The sequence below is a fragment of the Cervus canadensis genome, chromosome 8 (assembly GCF_019320065.1).
Source record: "Cervus canadensis isolate Bull #8, Minnesota chromosome 8, ASM1932006v1, whole genome shotgun sequence".
NCBI classification, from domain to species: Eukaryota; Metazoa; Chordata; class Mammalia; order Artiodactyla; family Cervidae; genus Cervus; species Cervus canadensis.
Window position 1 is genome coordinate 87,368,487 of NC_057393.1, and position 18,328 is coordinate 87,386,814.

At 44.5% G+C, this 18,328-nt stretch overlaps 1 protein-coding gene across 3 annotated transcripts in view; it reads right to left on the minus strand.

Annotated features, from left to right (window-relative positions):
- Positions 1-18,328, minus strand: part of NTPCR (nucleoside-triphosphatase, cancer-related) — a 35,663-nt gene that overhangs the window by 4,204 nt on the left and 13,131 nt on the right. For 2 of the 3 annotated variants that reach the window (XM_043477088.1, XM_043477089.1), the window contains one exon: positions 5,235-5,444. The exons of the other annotated variant lie outside the window; for it this stretch is intronic. In XM_043477088.1, the coding sequence (XP_043333023.1) occupies positions 5,235-5,444 (210 nt within the window). The remainder of the gene's footprint in view (positions 1-5,234; positions 5,445-18,328) is intronic. 3 annotated transcript variants of the gene reach the window in all.

Genomic DNA, 18,328 nt, shown 5'->3' on the forward strand with positions numbered 1-18,328 from the left:
ATATTTTATTTATTTCTTTTTAAATTATTGAACTGTGATAAGAGTTATTTATGTACCCTGGGATACATGAAGTTCCTTATCAGATATGTGATTTTTACATATTTTTCCCATCCTATGGGTGGCCATTTTACTTTTTTGACAGTGTCCTTTGAAGCACAAAATTTTTTAATTTTGATGAAATCTTTTTTCCTTGTCACTTGTGTTTTTGGTGTATCAAATAAGACTCTGCCTAACCCAAGTTTACAGAGGTTTACTCCTACATGTTCTTCTAGGAGTTATATGGTTTCATTCTTACGTGCAGATCTATGAGTTTGGGTTAATTTTTGTGTCTGATGAGAAGTAAGAGTTCAACTTCATTCTTTTGGATGTGGATGTCCAATTTTCCAGCGCCATTTGCTGAAAAACTATTCTTTGTTAACTTGTCCTCGAACTCTTGTTGAAAATCAGTTGATTGCAGACGTAAAGGTTTATTTCTGGACTTTTGATTCGATCCCAGTGATCTACGTGTCTGTCTCTATGTCAGCACCACACTGTCTTGATTACTGTAGCTTTGCCGTAAGTTTTGAAATCAGGAAGTATGAGTCTTCCAACATCATTCTCCTTTTCACGGTTGTTTTAGCTGGGTCCTTTGAATTTCCATGTGAATTTTAGGATTGGCTTGTTAATTTCTATAAAAACCACAGAAAATCCTGCCTCCTGACTTCTGACGTGGCAGCTGCCAGGTGTGCTTGCACTCCTGTACTTACAGGAGTCTGTGCCCCAGAAACAGCATCAAAGTCCTGTGAGATCAAAATGGTTTACACTTTGCCTGGTTAAAATACCCAAGGCCAGGAAGAGTAAGAGGAGGTATAGAAATTTCCAAATTGAAGGGAAGCTGGGACATAGCCCCCATTTTGTGATCTTGCAATCCACTGGCAAAAACTAAAAGAGGAAAAACGGATTTATGGAAGACAATTTTAAATGGCACTGAATTCAGAATAGTAGAAGATTTTAGTTACAGCAATATTTTTATAAAGTAGAAAAACCAAATAATCTCTAGGAATATTAGATTTTTAAAGTCACCTGAACCATCCCTACCCTCAAAGTTAACACACAGCAGGGCTACGCTGATGCTCAGGCTTTGGGGTCAAAAGACTGAAGTCTGAATCGTGGTTGCACCCCCACGAACCTAACGTCCTTGGGTAAGGCATGCCAGCTGTCCCTGATGATGCGGCTGCTACCACATCCCCACACACTGATGGGGTGACCTCAGCACTGCCTTTAGGGTCCCAGGACTGGGGGCCGCCAGCCCAGGCTCTCAACCCCCAGTCCTCAGACTCCAGGTATCTCCTGTCCCCTCAGCAGGCAGCATTCTCCAGCATCTCCAACAAGGAGACATTGCACAGAAAATCAAAAGCAGTATGCGCTGGAAATACCACCAATGTGACCAAACTCGTACTTTTTTTAGAAGTGACCAGCAGGGATAAAAGTGTTTCTTAATGTTGTTGATCAGAGAAGGACGGAAGCAGTAAAGAGTTGCTGCTGCTGCTAATTCGCGTCAGTTGTGTCCAACTCTGTGCGACCCCATAGACGGCAGCCCACCAGGCTCCCCCGTCTCTGGGATTCTCCAGGCAAGAACACTGGAGTGGGTTGCCATTTCCTTCTCCAATGCATGAAAGTGAAAAGTGGAAGTGAAGTTGTTCAGTCGTGTCCAACTCAGCGACCCCATGGACTGCAGCCTACCAGGCTCTTCCACCCACGGGATTTTCCAGGCAAGAGTACTGGAATGGGGTGCCTGTTGGTCGTAATCTGGACCCATGAAGGTCTTCACCTCTTGTCCCCACAGCACTGACATCACCATTAAATGTTCTCTGACATTTGGTTTCAAATAGCCTCATGAAGTGAAGTGAAAGTTGCTCAGTCGTATCCAAATCTTTGCGACCCCATAACTATACAGTCCATGGAACTCTCCAGGCCAGAATACTGGAGTGGGTAGACTTTCCCTTCTCCAGGGGATCTTCCCAACCCAGGGATCAAACCCAGGTCTCCCACATTGCAGGTGGATTCTTTACCAGCTGGGCCACAAGGGAAGCCCAAATTTAGACCTTAGAGGGAGCACCCGGATTTGAACTGGGAACCTCTTGATCTGCAATCAAATGCTCTACCATTGATTTATACTCCCAACAGGTATATATTTAAAACATATTTCAGTAGCTACACACTTAGCAGTAAGCTCTAGAATAAATAAGAAAAACATTTCCAAACTTCTGAGAGGGAAACAGAATTTTCAGGAAAGGAACCTTCAATGCCTGAACATGCATAAGGATGGAAGTTTCTACACTGCTGAGTCTCACAGCTTCCCTGCGGCTCTGGCTTTTAACTTTTTTAGCCTGCTCTTTCCTGGGCAATCTCTGCTGTTCCACCGCTCGCATTCACTGACTCTGTCAACTCCACTCAGCAGGCTGGGTCCACCCACAGGCTTTCTCATTAAGTTATTGCATTTTACATCCTAAAATTGTCATTTGAGTCTTCCTGATAGCTTCCATATCTTTCCTGAAACTTTTGATGTCTTGGCTTGAGACTTTCTATTTTTTTGTTTGTTTCGAGTGGGTTTGTAATTGATCGCTGACACATTTTTATGATGGTTGTTTGAAAAATCTCTACCCTATAATCTCAACATCTATGTCATCCTTCTGTTGGCACGTAGGCTACTTTTCTTTCTCACTCAGGCTGATTTTCCTGGTTCTCAGCATGACAAGTGACTTCCACTTGTGTCTTCCGTGCTGTTTCTGGGGTCCTGAGGTCCCTAGTCTGCGTGCCTTCTTCCAGCCACCATTCAGGTCTTCTTAGGTCTGTTTTGTGTACAACGTCCAAGGCTGTCAGCTGTGCTCAGGAGGAGGAACACTTTCTCTCAAACTGGAAGTGCCCTCAGCTGTATTTCTGGTAAGTGAGGCTCTGTTTACCTAACCCTGTGACGAACAGTCTAGATACTGTGAGCAGCCCTGAGTTACTGTGAATACCTCCCCAACATCATGACTTCAGTCCCATTTCCACATCCTCTATCAGCGCAGGGAAGCTGCCCTCCATGTTATACATAAATTATTTCCTTATTTGGAATATTCTCCCTTCCTGTCCTCTTTCCTCTTCAAAAATCCACTCAAGAACTCCTTCCTTCTGGATACCTCCCTCCACTCCTTCTGTTCACACTGATCTCTCTTCTCATCTCCAGATTTTGACTGTCCCATGGTCCATTTTTCTGGAGGGAAGGGTACACTCCTCACATGTGCTTGTACCATGGACTAAGTGTTTGATGCAAAGGATGCTCTCAAAAATAAATTCAGGTAACTCTGCTGCTTGTTAGAAAGAGAAAGGACCAAAGAAATATCTAATCCAACTCCTAAATCTGCAGATGAGTGAGCTTCTTCATTTATAAAATATATGCAGAAAGTTCACAGGAGCCCCAAAGGAATGCAGGAAAGACAAGAATAACGGGGTCTCTTGCATAATTAACCAAAAGCTAATCGCTTTATTTATACATCATTAAGATCAATGATTACCTTGCCTAGAGAATAATTTCCTAGCTTAGAGAGGAAAATCTGTGGTACTGTCTTAAGATACAGCACTTGTTTCTGATTTAACAGTCAACCCCCAAGCCCACTGCAGGGCTATTAGAGTAGTGTGCAGAGACACCCAATCCCTGGAGCTTAGCATCAGCGGCTATGCAGGCCCCCAGCTTGGAAGCTATCTGACCTGAAGACTAATTGTCTTTCATGATCTTTTATTATTCACTGACTCTGTTGCCACAGAAACTCTATGATCACAACCAAAAACTCTAATGTGGAGGCCATGCCATGCAAGAGATAGAGAAGGTAACACAGAACTCTGAAGACATGGTCATGCCCTTTGAGGAAGTGACCCTGTGTGGCTCCCAGGCCTCCCCTGATCACTACTGCCTGTCCCCAAAGACCACAGTGCCTGGGTTCACCTTCTTTGCATTTAGCCACAACTGAAACCGCGTAATTGCCTGCTCACATTTCTGTTATCCAGCCCCTCCATTAGAATTTCAGCTCCATGAGGATAAGGACTTGTGTCTCGTTCATCACCAAGACCTAGCACGAGGCCAAGCACACAGGAGATGCTCAATCCATGCACAGAGATGCTCAATCTCTCACTTATCAAGTCAGTGAGAGAATAAATGAACGAAGCAACTTACAGACACACTGCTGCAGCCCTGGCTGCTCTAACCTTAATGGCTGCCAACTGCCCAGAAGCGCCCTGGAGGCTATGGAGAGAACACGTGGATGCCCCACCGAGGGCAGCTGACCCTGGGGACACGGTTACTCTGCACTGGTTCACTTGGTGGGGGCAGGGTGTGAGCGCAGTGACGTGGCTGTCACTGACGCAGACACGAAGGTGCCACCGGGAGGACAGTATCCGGGAAGGAGGACGCAGAGGGATGACAGGAGAAAAGCGCGTATGTGGGCAAAACCCCGCAGCCCCGTCAGCGCTGCGAACCGGCTCAGCCACTGCCCCTGACCTACCTGCCCTTCACCAGCTCCACCCCACGGCTCCTCCCACCGCAGGGCCTGAGCTCCCGGAGCTCGGGAAGACAGGTTCCTGGGCCTGCCCAGAGCCAGCGTCGCACTTCCAGGCAGAGCACTTCCAGAGTTGCACTTCTCACCTGACAAGTGGCCAGTGTGACTGAGGAAAAGAGTTTTCTAACTTAATTTCGTGTCATTTAATTCAAATGTGGACAGTCACACGTGGCTCGGCCCCGCCTGGTGCGGGCAGCACGTTTTCACCGTGGCGGAAGCTCTGAGCAGTGCTGCTCCACGGCATCTGGAATCTGTGCCTCAACCTGCAGCCACAGATCCTTCCCCTCACAAGCAGAAGGGGGTCAGTTTCAAAGGGAAACCTTTCAAGTGAGACAGCACTGCCTGCCTCTGTAAGCTCATCACCCGGGAAGAGGCACTCAGCGCAGAGCACTGCAGCCGCGCGCTGCTGACGCCGCCGAGGCCCGGGCTTGGCGGGGGCGGGGTAGCGCGGCGGGAGGAGCCGGCCCCTCCGGCGGTCCCAGAGGCAAGACTGCTTTGTCACCAAGCAGTGGTATAATTTCAGCTCCATAACCTAACAGGAAGCGAGACGCGCCTATAGTCCAGCCAAAGAGGAAAAGCTATGGGGACCTGAAGCCACGGGTGTGCTTCGGCACCACAGGCTGTTTCAGGGCGCCTGCTCCACACCCGCGGGGTACTCACGCTCAACACCTTCACGTCCTTTCGGGTTCTGATCTCTTCCACGAGGGCCAGTGGTTTTCCTTTGGGTACGGGGATGGTGCCGAGGACCACGGTCCCTGGCGTGGACAGGGCCTGGCGGACGGCCTGGATGAACGGCTGACTGAAGAGCTCCATCTTCCCCACCTCGTCGATGACACAAATGCTCTGTCCCGGGCGACCACTGGCACCTGCCTGGGGGTGACAGAGACACTGACTGGGACCCGGAGTCACCCCAGGCAAAGGGCCCAGGATCCCCCTCCCCCATCACTCACTGCCAGGCAGAGCAGGGCAGGCAGCCCCGCTGCAGGAGGCAGGAGGCGGTCTCTCCAGCTACCCAGAACAAACGACCGGCAGAGGAAATCAGGAGCTCTCCCCTGGGGACCTCAACGCCCAGAAGACTCAATTCCCTGAGCTCCCCGTTTTCCTGGCAATTGTCCCTCTTCTAGAACGGTCCCAATAACAACCAAGTTTTATATTTATATCCATCCAAGAAACAAGAAGGATCCACATGCCTCAGGTCTGAAAGAAATGAGACAGCAAGCCTGGGAGCCCTTGTTAATAACACTGGCCTCTGTTTTTTGGATTTGGGGTTGTATGAGTCCCTGTCTGCTGGGAGGATGTAACCGCTGCAGGCAGATGCTTGTGTACTTCACAACCTGAGCTGAGAGGGTCACTGCAAAGAAGTGAAAATTAAAAGAGAAGGAGTCCTGGTTTAAGAGGGGAAAAAGTGAGTAGGTTGTGCCTTTGAATCTCAGATTCCCCTTCTAATGACTTTACATCAATGCACCGCCACTACGTCACATACTTGAAGACCCCTCTAGGAACAGGTGTGGCAGCCAGCCTCCAAGAGCCCTCAAGATTCCCAGCTTCTAGGATTGGCACCCTCTACAGACCCCGCCCCCACAGTACAATGCTGCCCTGCAACACATGGACAAAGAATGACCGAAGGGATGATATGCCATTTCTGAGATCAGGAAAAAAGATCACGGATTCTGTCCTGGTCCGAATCTCACCCATCCACCCACCCATCCACCCATACCTGTTCTCAGGGAAGATGCCTGCCGTGCTGTGAGGACACACAGGCAGCTGATGGTAAGGTCCAACAGATAAGGAACTGAGGCCACATGTCAACAGCCAGGGAGGATCTGAGACCTCCCCACAACCATCACTGTGAAATTGGAAGCCTCAGGGCCCTCTGACCTCATCATAAGAGACCCTGAGCCTGAACCACCCAGCAAAGCCATTTCTGGATTCCTGACTCAGGGAAACTGTATGAGATAATAAACGTTTGTTGTTTCATATTGCTAGATCTTGGGGTAATTTGTTACCCAGCAACAGCTAACCAATACACATGTCCTCTCTAGGAAGCCCTCCTAGAGAAAGCTGGTAGGACTTTGAATAGTTTTTCCACAGCAGGGACACAATGGAACATACAATAAACACTTTGATGAGTGCTGAGTAACAAATGTATTTCTATATCTTTGTATAAATGATTATTTTGAAAATGGTATGTAAAGCTGATTTACCAAGTATGTTTCACTGTAAGTTCTCAGACTCCTTAAATACTGACACCAACACATTCTCAGAATGAATGGCTGGGTTAAGCTAGATTTTGCTCAAATTCTAATACTAATACCAAAGCTCTTCCAGTGTGGCTGCGGGGGGGGGGGGGTGCCGTGGTGACAGGCAGGGCTGGGGGTAGATCCTGGAGCCTTGTATGGTTTGCAGAGGGTGGGATGCTGTCCAACGGCTGAGAGTCAACGTCGGAGCTCACACATTGTGTCTGAAAGGCTGCTCGCTGTGTGGGGCCAGGAAGACAGGGGAGACGTCTTTGGGAACAGACACATGAGCCTGGAGGGAAGCCGCAGGGCACTGGTTTTCAAACTTTTCTGTAAGTGGTCCTCTTTTAATTTTCCTGCTTGCTATCCAGTACATATATTTTTCTACTCCTTTTATTGACAGAAAGACCAGAAAGGGGTCCACTGTAATCGTCCAAGAGGTTCTAAATCTCACTCAAACTTCGGTGTTTCTAATACACTTCATGTTTACCTCTCAGCTGAGTTTATCTGCATGCGTTTATATACACACACGGCTACCCTGTCTCCCTCCCAGGGGCACAGACGAGGTGTGACTCATCTTTTTCTTCTCTGTGAAGGTGAACGGTGCAGGCTGGGCTGATAGCCGATGCTGCCCTGCACTGGCGGGCAATATAGGGAGGGAGGGTGTGGGGGAGGTCACTGTATCAACAGATGCTTCAGAAATGAATGCCTGACTGTGGAGGAAAAGAAACAGCTACTGGCCACCTGTGCGCCACCATGAAAACAGACACGCTCCCAACAGCGAGCCATCCCAACCAACCTGCCTCTGATTAAGGCGTGTCTGGCGCTTCCTGCTGCCCCCAAAGACTGTCCCCTGTAGACGCTGTCCTGGAGCCTGCTGTCAAAACCCCAGACAGAACTCAAGTCCAGCACACCACAACCACGGTTCTGAAAGCATTCAGATCAGATAAAGAAACAACACGGAAGAATGTTTCAGCTCCCGTCTGAGTGTTTAGTGGGTGCGTGTACACAAGGCGGTCAAACGTATGTGGCTGTGTATGTGAATACACGCGGACAGGTCCAACACAAGGCGCAGGGCTCCCAGCCACCCTACAGCGTTCACCCGTCAGCACTCACCCACCTCCTTAAACTGCTGCACAAAGATACCTGGACGCACCTGCAGACATTGTTTTCTACCAGCTGAAAACGCTGCATTTAAAAATCTCCATTCTGTCCAGAATTAGGGACTTTCTTTATACAGAAACTATAGAAATCTCAAAAAGTCTGGGATTTTTAATGAAAAGTTGGGTTATTCCTGCTCAGTTGAGAGACAGTTACCAGAGGCTAAGCTACTCAGAAGCCTATAATCAGTCAGTCTGTTTTTCTAAATAACAATGAACATATATTCACCAGCTTAATAAAAGAATTACTGTTACGTTCAGAATTGGTTGTTTTTTTGTTTTTTTTCTGTATAAATTCCATTTTAAAAGGAAACAAAAAATAAGCCAGTGAGCACTCACCCCATTCCCATCATTGTAAATGACTGTCTGACCTGATGAAGACACAGTGAGTACAGGACGATGGCCCTGGCCCAGCTTCTTGTTTCTGGCTGTGGGCTCCAGACACGGGTATGGGGTGAGGATCCCGCAGAAGCCTCTGGGTGGCCATCTGGTTAAAGCACTGTGCAGGCGATCCAGGGAGCAGCTGTTCTCCGGCATCCCTTCCCCCACCCCAGAGCAACTCAGGATCACTGCGGTCCTTTACGTCACGCCCCATGCTCCTCTCCACAGCTTACATTTCTGCTGATTGTACATTCTCACAGCCACAAAGAGCAGGAAAACCTTCTCTGTGCAAAGCATGTTTTAGTCCCTCTGTTGGTTCTGAAGGAGAAGCTATTTTCTTGGGAGAGAGTCCTAAAATTGACCAGCCAGGGGCAAAAGAAGTTATGAATAATTTTCTAGCTTTGGTTACACTCAGCTAGTTTGCTTTCCAGAAAGATTAAATCAATTTAGAGCAACAATGAAGTAGCTTTATACCAGCTTTGCCACGGAGCTGAAAACAGTGTGATTCTTTTGGTCCTTTGTTTAATCCTTAGGCGTCCGTTCTAAAGATACAAAGAAAATGTAAACATAAAATAAGCAATTTCATTCAACCAAAATACTGAACCAAGAAAAAGCTAATTAAAGTGGCCTCTGCCTTATTTTGGATCATTTAAATAATACCTATTTCTGGTGGTATTAGGTTGCCATTTTTTTTTTTTAAACATCAGACACAGACTGGCTTCCTGAGCTTGCCTGTCTGGGACAGCAAGTCTCAAAAGTGATGGGAGGGAAGCAGGGGGCCATGGCCAGAACACAGGCAGCACAACTGAGCCTGCCCCCCAAAGAGCCACAAGTCCTGGGGAAGCTGGAGAGGCAAATGGCGAAAACACAGCCACCGCTGAGCAAGCCCGATGCCTTGATCATCTTATTAAATGAAAGACAGGACTCCAATCAGACTTTTATGTGTGTTTATTCCAAGCTTTAAAGTCTCAGCATCTCTCGGCAGTCTGGTGGCAGGTCAACTGTGTGTCCCCGGGGAGTAAAATCCCAGGCTGGTGGCCAGGATGTCTGGACGACCTGACACACCCCTCAGCACGGAGCGCACGCTGGGCGAGAGCCGCCCCCAACCACACATGCTGCCGGAGGAGACTGGTGGTTCCTCCTGGGTGTCCCTGCGGGCCTCCCCGGGCCCCCCACACCAGCATCTTGCCACAGAGTGCCATGACGCACCTTGGTATCTGCCAAGCTGTTAAGAACCATCCTGGGGCTGAAACAGTGTCTGCTGGCTGACGGTCAGCCCTGGCAGATTAAGAACCCCTTCGTCCTCTGATCCCAGCGCCTTGGGACCAGACCAGATGTCTAGGCTTGTGGGTCCCGTGACGGATTTACTGCCGGCTCTGGCCCCTCGTTCCCAGCAAACACAGATCAGACTTTTGATGTGACATCTTCCCAAGGGACCACGCCCATCCCCTCACGGGACTTCTCAGGAAAAAAATCATAACCATCCCTACTACGCTCTGCACCATCTAGCGGCCAGGGACTAACACACCTTACAAGCAGATCGCCTTCATTCCTAATAACTTCACATAGCAGGTACCAACACCTCTGTTTTACAATTAAGGAGAAAGCCAGGGACTGAGTGACTTACCCAGTCCCAAGGCACGGGGCTGGGAGGCTGGCCCAGTGTCGCCCTGCAGGCGATTCCACCTGCACGGTTTTCACATGAAATAAGAACACACTGAGCATGAGAAAGTCTCCTCGCCGTGAGAAACCCCTTTTCTCACCAACGAGACGCAAGAGTGTTTGAGTTTCTAGGGTCCCCACAGAGGCACAGCCACAAAAACTCCTTTTTTCCCCCCTGGATTAGTCATATTATTTTCAATATAACATATTGAACAGTAGTATCAACCTCATTGCATCACGTATGGAGAACAGTCCACTTTAGTTGGCAGATGTGCTCTGCAGGTGAAGGGGCTTCTGCCAGGAGCTCACCTCTGCACACAGCAGAGAAGATACGCCCAGGTAGCCCAATATGCACAGACTTACCTTGGTGAGATGCAGAGTTCACTTACAGACCCCCCCCCAAAATAAAGCGAGTATCATACTAAAGTGAGTCACGTCAATTTTTTGACTTCTTGCTGCATCTGAAAGTTATATTCGTGCTATACAGTTGTCCATTAAGCGTGCAAATGCATTATGTCTAAACAAATAATATACTTTCATTAAAAAACACTTTATTACTAAAAAATGCTAACCATCATCTGAACTTGCAACAAGTCATAATCTTTTTGCTGGTGGATCATCTTGCCTCAGTGTTCACGGCTGCTGACTGATCTCAACAGTGGTTGCTGAAGGTTGAAGCGGCTGTGGAAATTGCTTAAGACAACAATGAAGCTTGTCACACTGACCAAGTCCTCCTTTCATGAATGATTTCTCTGTAGTGTACAGTGCTGTTTGAGAGTATTTTATCCAGAGAACTTTCAAAACTGGAGTCAATCCTCTTAAACTCTGATGCTGTTTTATAAACTATGTTTATGTTACATTCTAAATCTTTGTTGTCATGTCAACAATCTTCATAGCATCTTCACCAGGAGTAGATTCTGATGTCCAGAAACTACTTTCTTAGATTTTCCTGGTGGTCCAATGGATAAGAATTCGCCTGCCAATGCAGGGGACATGGGTTCAGTCCCTGGTCCAGGAAGATTCCACATGCTGCGGGGCAACTGAGCCCGCACACCACACATGCTGAGCTCGCACTCCACAAGACGGGCCATGCACCACAACCAGAGGGCACCCCTACTCTCCACAACTAGAGAGAGCCTGTGCAGAGCAACGAAGACAGCACAGCCAGAAAAGAATTAAAAAGCGAACGTACTTAAAGAAACAAACCAATTTTTAAAAAGAAACTACTTTCTTCACTCACCCAGAAGTAACTCCTCATCCCTTAAAGTTTCATCCTTAGATTGCAACAATTTAGTCACATCTTCAAGGCTCTAAGTCTAGTTCTCTTGCTATTTTCACCTCATATGCAGTTACTTCTTCTACTAATGTCTTGAACCCTTCAGAGTCATTTATGAGCACTGGAATCAACTTCTTTCAAATTCCTACTGATACTGTGACCTCTTCCCATGAATGTTCTTAATGGCATCTAGAATGGCAGATCCTTTCTAGAAGGTTTTCAGTTGACTTTGCCCAGATCCCTCAAGCGAATCACTATCCATGGCAGCTATAGCCTCACAAAATATATTACTTATTACTTGAAAATCGATATTACTCCTTGATCCATGGGCTGCAGAATGGACATCCACAGGCATCTCCATCAGAGCTCTAGGGCAACCAGGTGCATTCTCAATAAGCAGTCACATTTTGAAAGGAATCTTTTTCCTGAGTGGTAGGTCTCAGCAATGGGCTTCACATACTCATTAACCTCATTGTGAACAGATATGCTGTCATCCAGGCTTCGTTGTTCATGTATAGAGCAGAAAAGGAGTCAAGTTAGCATAATTTTGAAGGGTTCTAGGATTTCCAGAATGGTAAATGAGCACTGGCTTTGACTTCAAGTCACTAGCTGCACTGACCCCTAATAAGAGTCAGTTTGTCCCGTGAAGTTTTGAAGGCAGGCACTGACCTCTCCTCCCCAGATACGGAAGTCCTAGATACCATCTTCTTCCAGTATAAGGCCGTTTCCTCTACACTGAGGATCTGTGGGTTAGCGCAGCCACCTTCATTAACTGTCTGAGCCAGACCTCCTGGACAACTTGCTGCAGCTTCTACATCCGCACTAGCTGCTTCCTCTCGCATGTTTATGTTGTAAAATGGCTTCTTTTCTTAAATCTCATGAGCCAACCTCTGCCAACTTGAAATTTCTCTTCTGTAGATTCCTCACCTCTTTCAGCCCACCTTCATAGACTGGAAGTGAGCTCAGTCCTTTCTCTGGACTACACTTCGGTTTGGAGGAATGTTGTGGCTGGTTTTATCTTCTATCTAGAATGCTACAACTTTCGCCATTTCAACAATAAGGCTGTTTTGCTTTCTCATCATTTATGTGATCACTGGAAAAGCACTTTTAATTTCCTTTAAGAACTTTCCCTTTGTATTCACAGTCTGGCTAACTGGCACAGGAGGCCTAGCTTTCTGCCGTCTCGGCTTTCAACACGCCCACCTCACTAAGCTTAGTCACTCCTAGTTTTTGATTTAAAATGACAGACATGCAACTCTTCCTTTCACTTGAACACTGAGAGGCCACTGTAAGGTTATTAACTGGCTCAACGTCAATGTTGCTGTGTCTCAGGGACTAGGGAGGCCCAATAAGGAGGCGAGCGACACGGGGCGGGCTGGTCAGCGGAGCAGTCAGAACACACACAACATTTACTGAATAAGTTCACCATCTTATGTTGCATGGTTCGTGGCACCCAAAACAATTACGATAGCAACATCAGGATCCCTGATCACAGACCACCATAGCAAATATAATAATCATGAAAAAGTTTGAAATATTGTTGAGAATTACCAATGTGTGATACAGAGACATGAAGTGAGCAAATACTCCAGGAAAATGGCATCAATAGACTTGTTAGACACAAGGTTGTGAGGAATCTTCAATTTGCAAAAAACGTAGTAGATGCAAAGTACAGTAAATCAAGGTGAGGTGTGCCTGTATTAACTTCTAATGTTCCTTATCAGCTGACAGTGTTCACAATAACTTTTTTAAAAAAATTTCAATTGTTTACTAAAAAATTTTAATCATTATTTAAGCTTTTGGTAAAAGTTTGGTATTTTTGATGCCTGATAATCTTCTATTAGGGGCTTCCCATGTGGTGCTAGTGGTAAAGAATCTGCCTGCCAATGCAGCAGATGCAAGAGACAGAAGTTCGATCCCTGGATCAGGAAGATCCCTGGAGGAGGAAATGGCAACCCACTCCAATATCTGTGCCTGGAAAATCCCATGGACAGAGGAATCTGGCAGGGTATAGTCCATGGGGCCACAGAGGGTCAGACATGACTGAACACACAAATATAATGAACCTTCTATTAGAAATTTCCTGAAGGAGATAAAGTTGGTTATTTTGCTACAGTGAAATGGTGGTGACTATTTTTCTAACTAATAAGGTAAATGCATACAAACAGAGGAGGACAGCTTAGACAAGGAGAAATCAACCATTCTGGGTTTGTATAGTTCAGTTTCTGAATATACAGTAATTTTATGTTTGTTTCACCTTGCTAGAGAAAGTATTTCAATAGGCAGTAGCTAATTTGCTTTTAAAACCTCAAGTTATTATCTTAAGATAACCTAATAAAGTTTTTGTTTTAATTACAAAAATTAATCGGGAGAAATTTTGATGAAGAGGCTGTGCAAGGTCACTAAGTAGCTCTGTACTCACGGCTATTAGTTTCAAAGGAAAAAAAAGAGTAAACGTACAGGGGAGAAAGTGGACAATAATACCTTGAGTGGGTGACCAAGTTAACATCACCAACCATCACATGTCTCCAGATAAGACACTGAGAAGAATGTATTACCATGTACTGAAGTGTTTCAGGTGAATCTAATTCATGAGGAAACATCAGAAAACCCCAGAAGAGGAATATTCTTTTAAAACAAAACTGTATTCTTCAAAAATGTCAAAGTTGCAAAAGATAAAAAAAAAAAGATTGTGGTAATGTTCCAGATTAGAGGAGGTTATGACGATCTGACAACTAAAGGTAATATCTAACCCTAGACTGAAGGAAAAGAAATGTTACAAAGAACACTGTTAAGTCAACTGACAAAACCAGCATATGAATGACAGATTAGATCAAAGTATTTTCTCTTGCAAAACTGACTGAGGTTGCTAACTGTGCCAATTACATAAGAGCGTATCCTTATTCTTAGGAAAAAATACTACAGGACTAAAGTACTCTGATGACTACAACATACTATCAAATGGTTAGAGTTCATACTCTCAACATACCCCCCAAATCTATACATTTATACACACACGAGGAGAGGGAAAAAGCAAGGAGAAAGTTAAAAATAGGTGACTCTAAAATAACAAGTCCACAGGTGGTCCTGCTCTATCATCATTCCTATAATTTTCTCTAAGAGTAAAATTATATCCCGAAAAAGTTTTAAAAAGTTAGAATCAATACACAAAAAGAAAACACTCATATCCACACTTTCTCAATATCAGATTCAAGAAGACCATCCACTCCTGGCATGTGAGCTCCCTTCAGATGCAGCACAGGGCTTCAGGCCTTAGAGCCCAGGGTGAGGATCAGCAGGAAGGACAGGGCAGGTGGGAAGGCGGAGAGAGGCCAGTTAGACATCCTTTGCAGGCCCACTTGCGGAACACGTGACTCTCCCACGCTTCTCGGGCGGGACGCAGGCAGTGTCACAGGAAGATGACGTGCCCCCGGCAGTGGCCGGCGGGGCTGTCACTCCACGGAGCAGTACCGTGGCCAGCACCGAGAAGTGAAGACCCCGCCCACCCGCCAGGCGGATCCCGCAGATGAGGGGAGGGGCTGCCATGCCCAACCCTGCGGGGCGAACTGTGCCGCCAACCTCACACAAAACGTTCCGTTCATCTTCTATCTTCAGTCTCTGCAGGAATGATTTACTGACAATTTTTAACTTTTCACGTTTGTACCAGGTAGCTTTTAATTCCCCTCGCTGATTCTGTAATACATATGTGAGATCATGAGATACAGAAACAGAAAGTAAGGAGGAACCAAGACATAAATGCCATGCTTGCTAATAGTGAAGGAAACGCTCAATTAGTGTTGGGCTCTTGTCAGCCTTACAAGAATGGATATACTGACCAGAACTTAATTTTTCTAAATTCTTTCTAAAGCTCAGTGGCCAGAAATACTAAGCAGCATTTCCAGGTCAACTGATTTTTTAAAAAAGAACCTTTCCGTAGAGAGTTGATCTCTCACCTTCAAAGGATGTTTCAAAGATCTGAAGCAGGTTCTTATTTCAGAATCAAAAACAGATCCTGTTCACAAATAGAAATAAACATCGAAAGCCACATTTTGAACAAAACAGGAAAATGTTCAAACCATGTGGATTTTCTGGTTGTAACTCATTATTCCTTCCGTGGATCTTTACAAAAAATGAGATTGTTCAACCTATAAAATAAGGTTTTGAGTAGATATCTCCTGTTCTTCAAAACCTTATAATCTACTGCTGTCTTTCTGTGTGAGTATGAGATACACCAGATGCCAACAAAATGTTAAATCCTATATTGCATCAAATTCTAACACAGCATTCAGGGTAGCTGACAAGTAGACTATTACACAAAAGGCCTTGTGATCCTAACAGCATGATCCTAACAGCCTTGATCATTAGGAAACTGAAAGTCAATCTTAATTACAGCAGCAGCAGAAAATAAAAAAGATCTATGAAAAACCTCACAACATTTTTTTTAAAAGAAGAACTAGAAAAAGAATGATACTCTGTTTTTGGCTGTGGAGAATGAAGACTGTCTGGAAGATTAGCAAGTTCTGTATATCAAAGTAACTATAGTTTTGTATAGTTCAATCACTCTATATAAGACTTTGTAACAGAGTTCAGCTCATGCCAGTTCTGCTACTTGTAAGCTGTTTGTCACTGGGCAAACCTTCTATGCTATGCCTGTTTCCTCTCATCTGTAAAACAGAAAACTGACAGATTTGTTTGAAGGATGAAATGAGTTAGTGCCTGGGGCATAATCTGCACTTGGTCACTGTTCACCACCATTACCATCACCACCAATATCACCACAATTTGGAAGAATGAGCAAAGAATGGTTAAGGCATTGTTTTAAAGAATAACAACAAAAGCAATTACCAGAGTACTGATGCAAGCATCAGATGAATGGAAGAGAACAGACAGCCCTAAAGCATTATACACACATGTATTTTTTAATAAAATAAATTCAGCATAATAAACTAATGAGAAATGACTTATTAACAGATGGTTTTGAAAAACCATCTAAGTATTTGGAAGAAAATCAGTTGAGAGTCCCATTGAATACTACATTCCAGATAAATCCAGATGGATTTTAAAGATTTTTTTTTAAAAAAGCACAAAGAAGAAACATATAGGTACAATTTTATATTAACTTGGAACAGGGACAGACTTTTACAATGTTAAAAAAAGAAATAAAGAAAAAGGAAATCACCAAAGCGACAAACTGAGAAATAGAATCAATAAGACTTTTTAAAAAGTTATTTACCTTACAAAAGATCTCTTTAAGCTAAAAGGAAAAAAATGGGGAAATGAATGAACAACTTAGATGTTTAAAAATACCCAACGACTGAAAAAAATTTAACCTCATTAGTACCTTAAAAATGCAAATCAAACAAAGCAACATATTTATCAAAAGTAAGTACAATGCTCAGTGTTGGCAGAAGTACAGCAAAACAAACATGCATGCCCACAGCAGGGGGTGCAAAGTGACACATGTCAGACACGCAACACCCTGGAAATCCACGCCATCCACCCAGTATTCCACATTACTCCACCCATAGGTCCCTACAGGGAAACAACCATGGCTGGATAAACACTGAGGTACAAAGAGGAAGTCTTGCAAAGTTACTTGCAACAGGGATAAATAATCTCAATGTTTGGCACTGAGGGAGTAATAGTTACATGAGAGATGAAAATCCATACCCCAATATATTATGCAATCAATAAAGTATTAATTTTTTCTTTATGGCCATGCCACACGGCATATAGGATCTTAGTTCCACAACCACAACCAAACTCTTGCCCCCTACAGGGAAAGCACTGAGTCCTAACCACTGGACTACCAGGGAAATCCCAAAGTATCACAGTTTTGAAGATTATATGTGAGACCCATCCCATGTCACTCAATAATATTAAATGAAAAAGCCCACACCAATAAAACTATATTTGGATTTTCCCCAATTTTGGATGACTATTTAAAAAAAAAAAACAAAAACAGGTATAGAAAAAGGGCAGAAAATATGCTAAGAATGGTTAACTCAGTGATAAGACTGAGCTATCCATATTTTCTTATCTTATATACTTTTTACACATTTTCTACCTTAAGAATATAGAAACTTAATACTCAATAAAATAGTAAATGATGTCAAATAAGGGAAGATGTAGCTATGGAATGAAAAAAAACCAGCAGTAGTCAACTCTACAAGGGACTTTTTAAAGGCCTTCCTGCATCGAGAATGTTTAGTCTGCTCCCTCTTTCATTCCCGTGTGCCCATGATGGTGACCACCTGAGGAAAAGCTTGAGCAAGACCTCACAGCAGGCTGGCCTCCCCCTCTGCCTGGCCTCAAGCAGCTGTTTTTCAACTCACATATACGTTCTTATTTCCCAACCCACAAGAACAGCCCTGCTGACCTAATCAAAAAATAATATTTATGTTTCTCACAGTATTTAAAAATAAAAAAACTCAAGATATTTTTCAACCATAGTGAAATTTCTTATACAGAGGAGGCACTTAAAGAGATATTTCTTAACTTATTGTCAGAATTTGTGTTTTCATACATCCCGGGCAACTGTATGTATGGAAGCTGTCTATCTGTATAAAGACTCTCACCTGTCTGGAGACATAACCCTCCCAGACTTCAGACAATACTATAAAGCTACGGTAATAAAACCAGCATGGTACTGGCACAAAAATAGACATATGGATCAACAGAACAGACTAGACAGCCCAAAAATAAACCTACACACTTAGGGTTAATTAATCTTCAACAGCGGAGGCAGGAATGTATTGGGAAACCGAGGATGAGAAAAAGACACACTCTTCAGCAAGTGGTGCTGGGAAAGCTGGACAGCTGCATGAAAATCAATGAAGTTAGAAGATATCCTCTCACTCAAAACGGCTTAAAGATTTAAAAAATAAAAAGCAAGACACCATAACCTCATAGAAGACAACACAGGCCAAACATAAACTGTACCAATGTTTTCTTAGATCCCAAGGCAGCAGAAATAAAAACAAAAATAAACAAATGGGACCCAATCAAACTTACAAGCTTTTCCACAGCAAAGAAAAC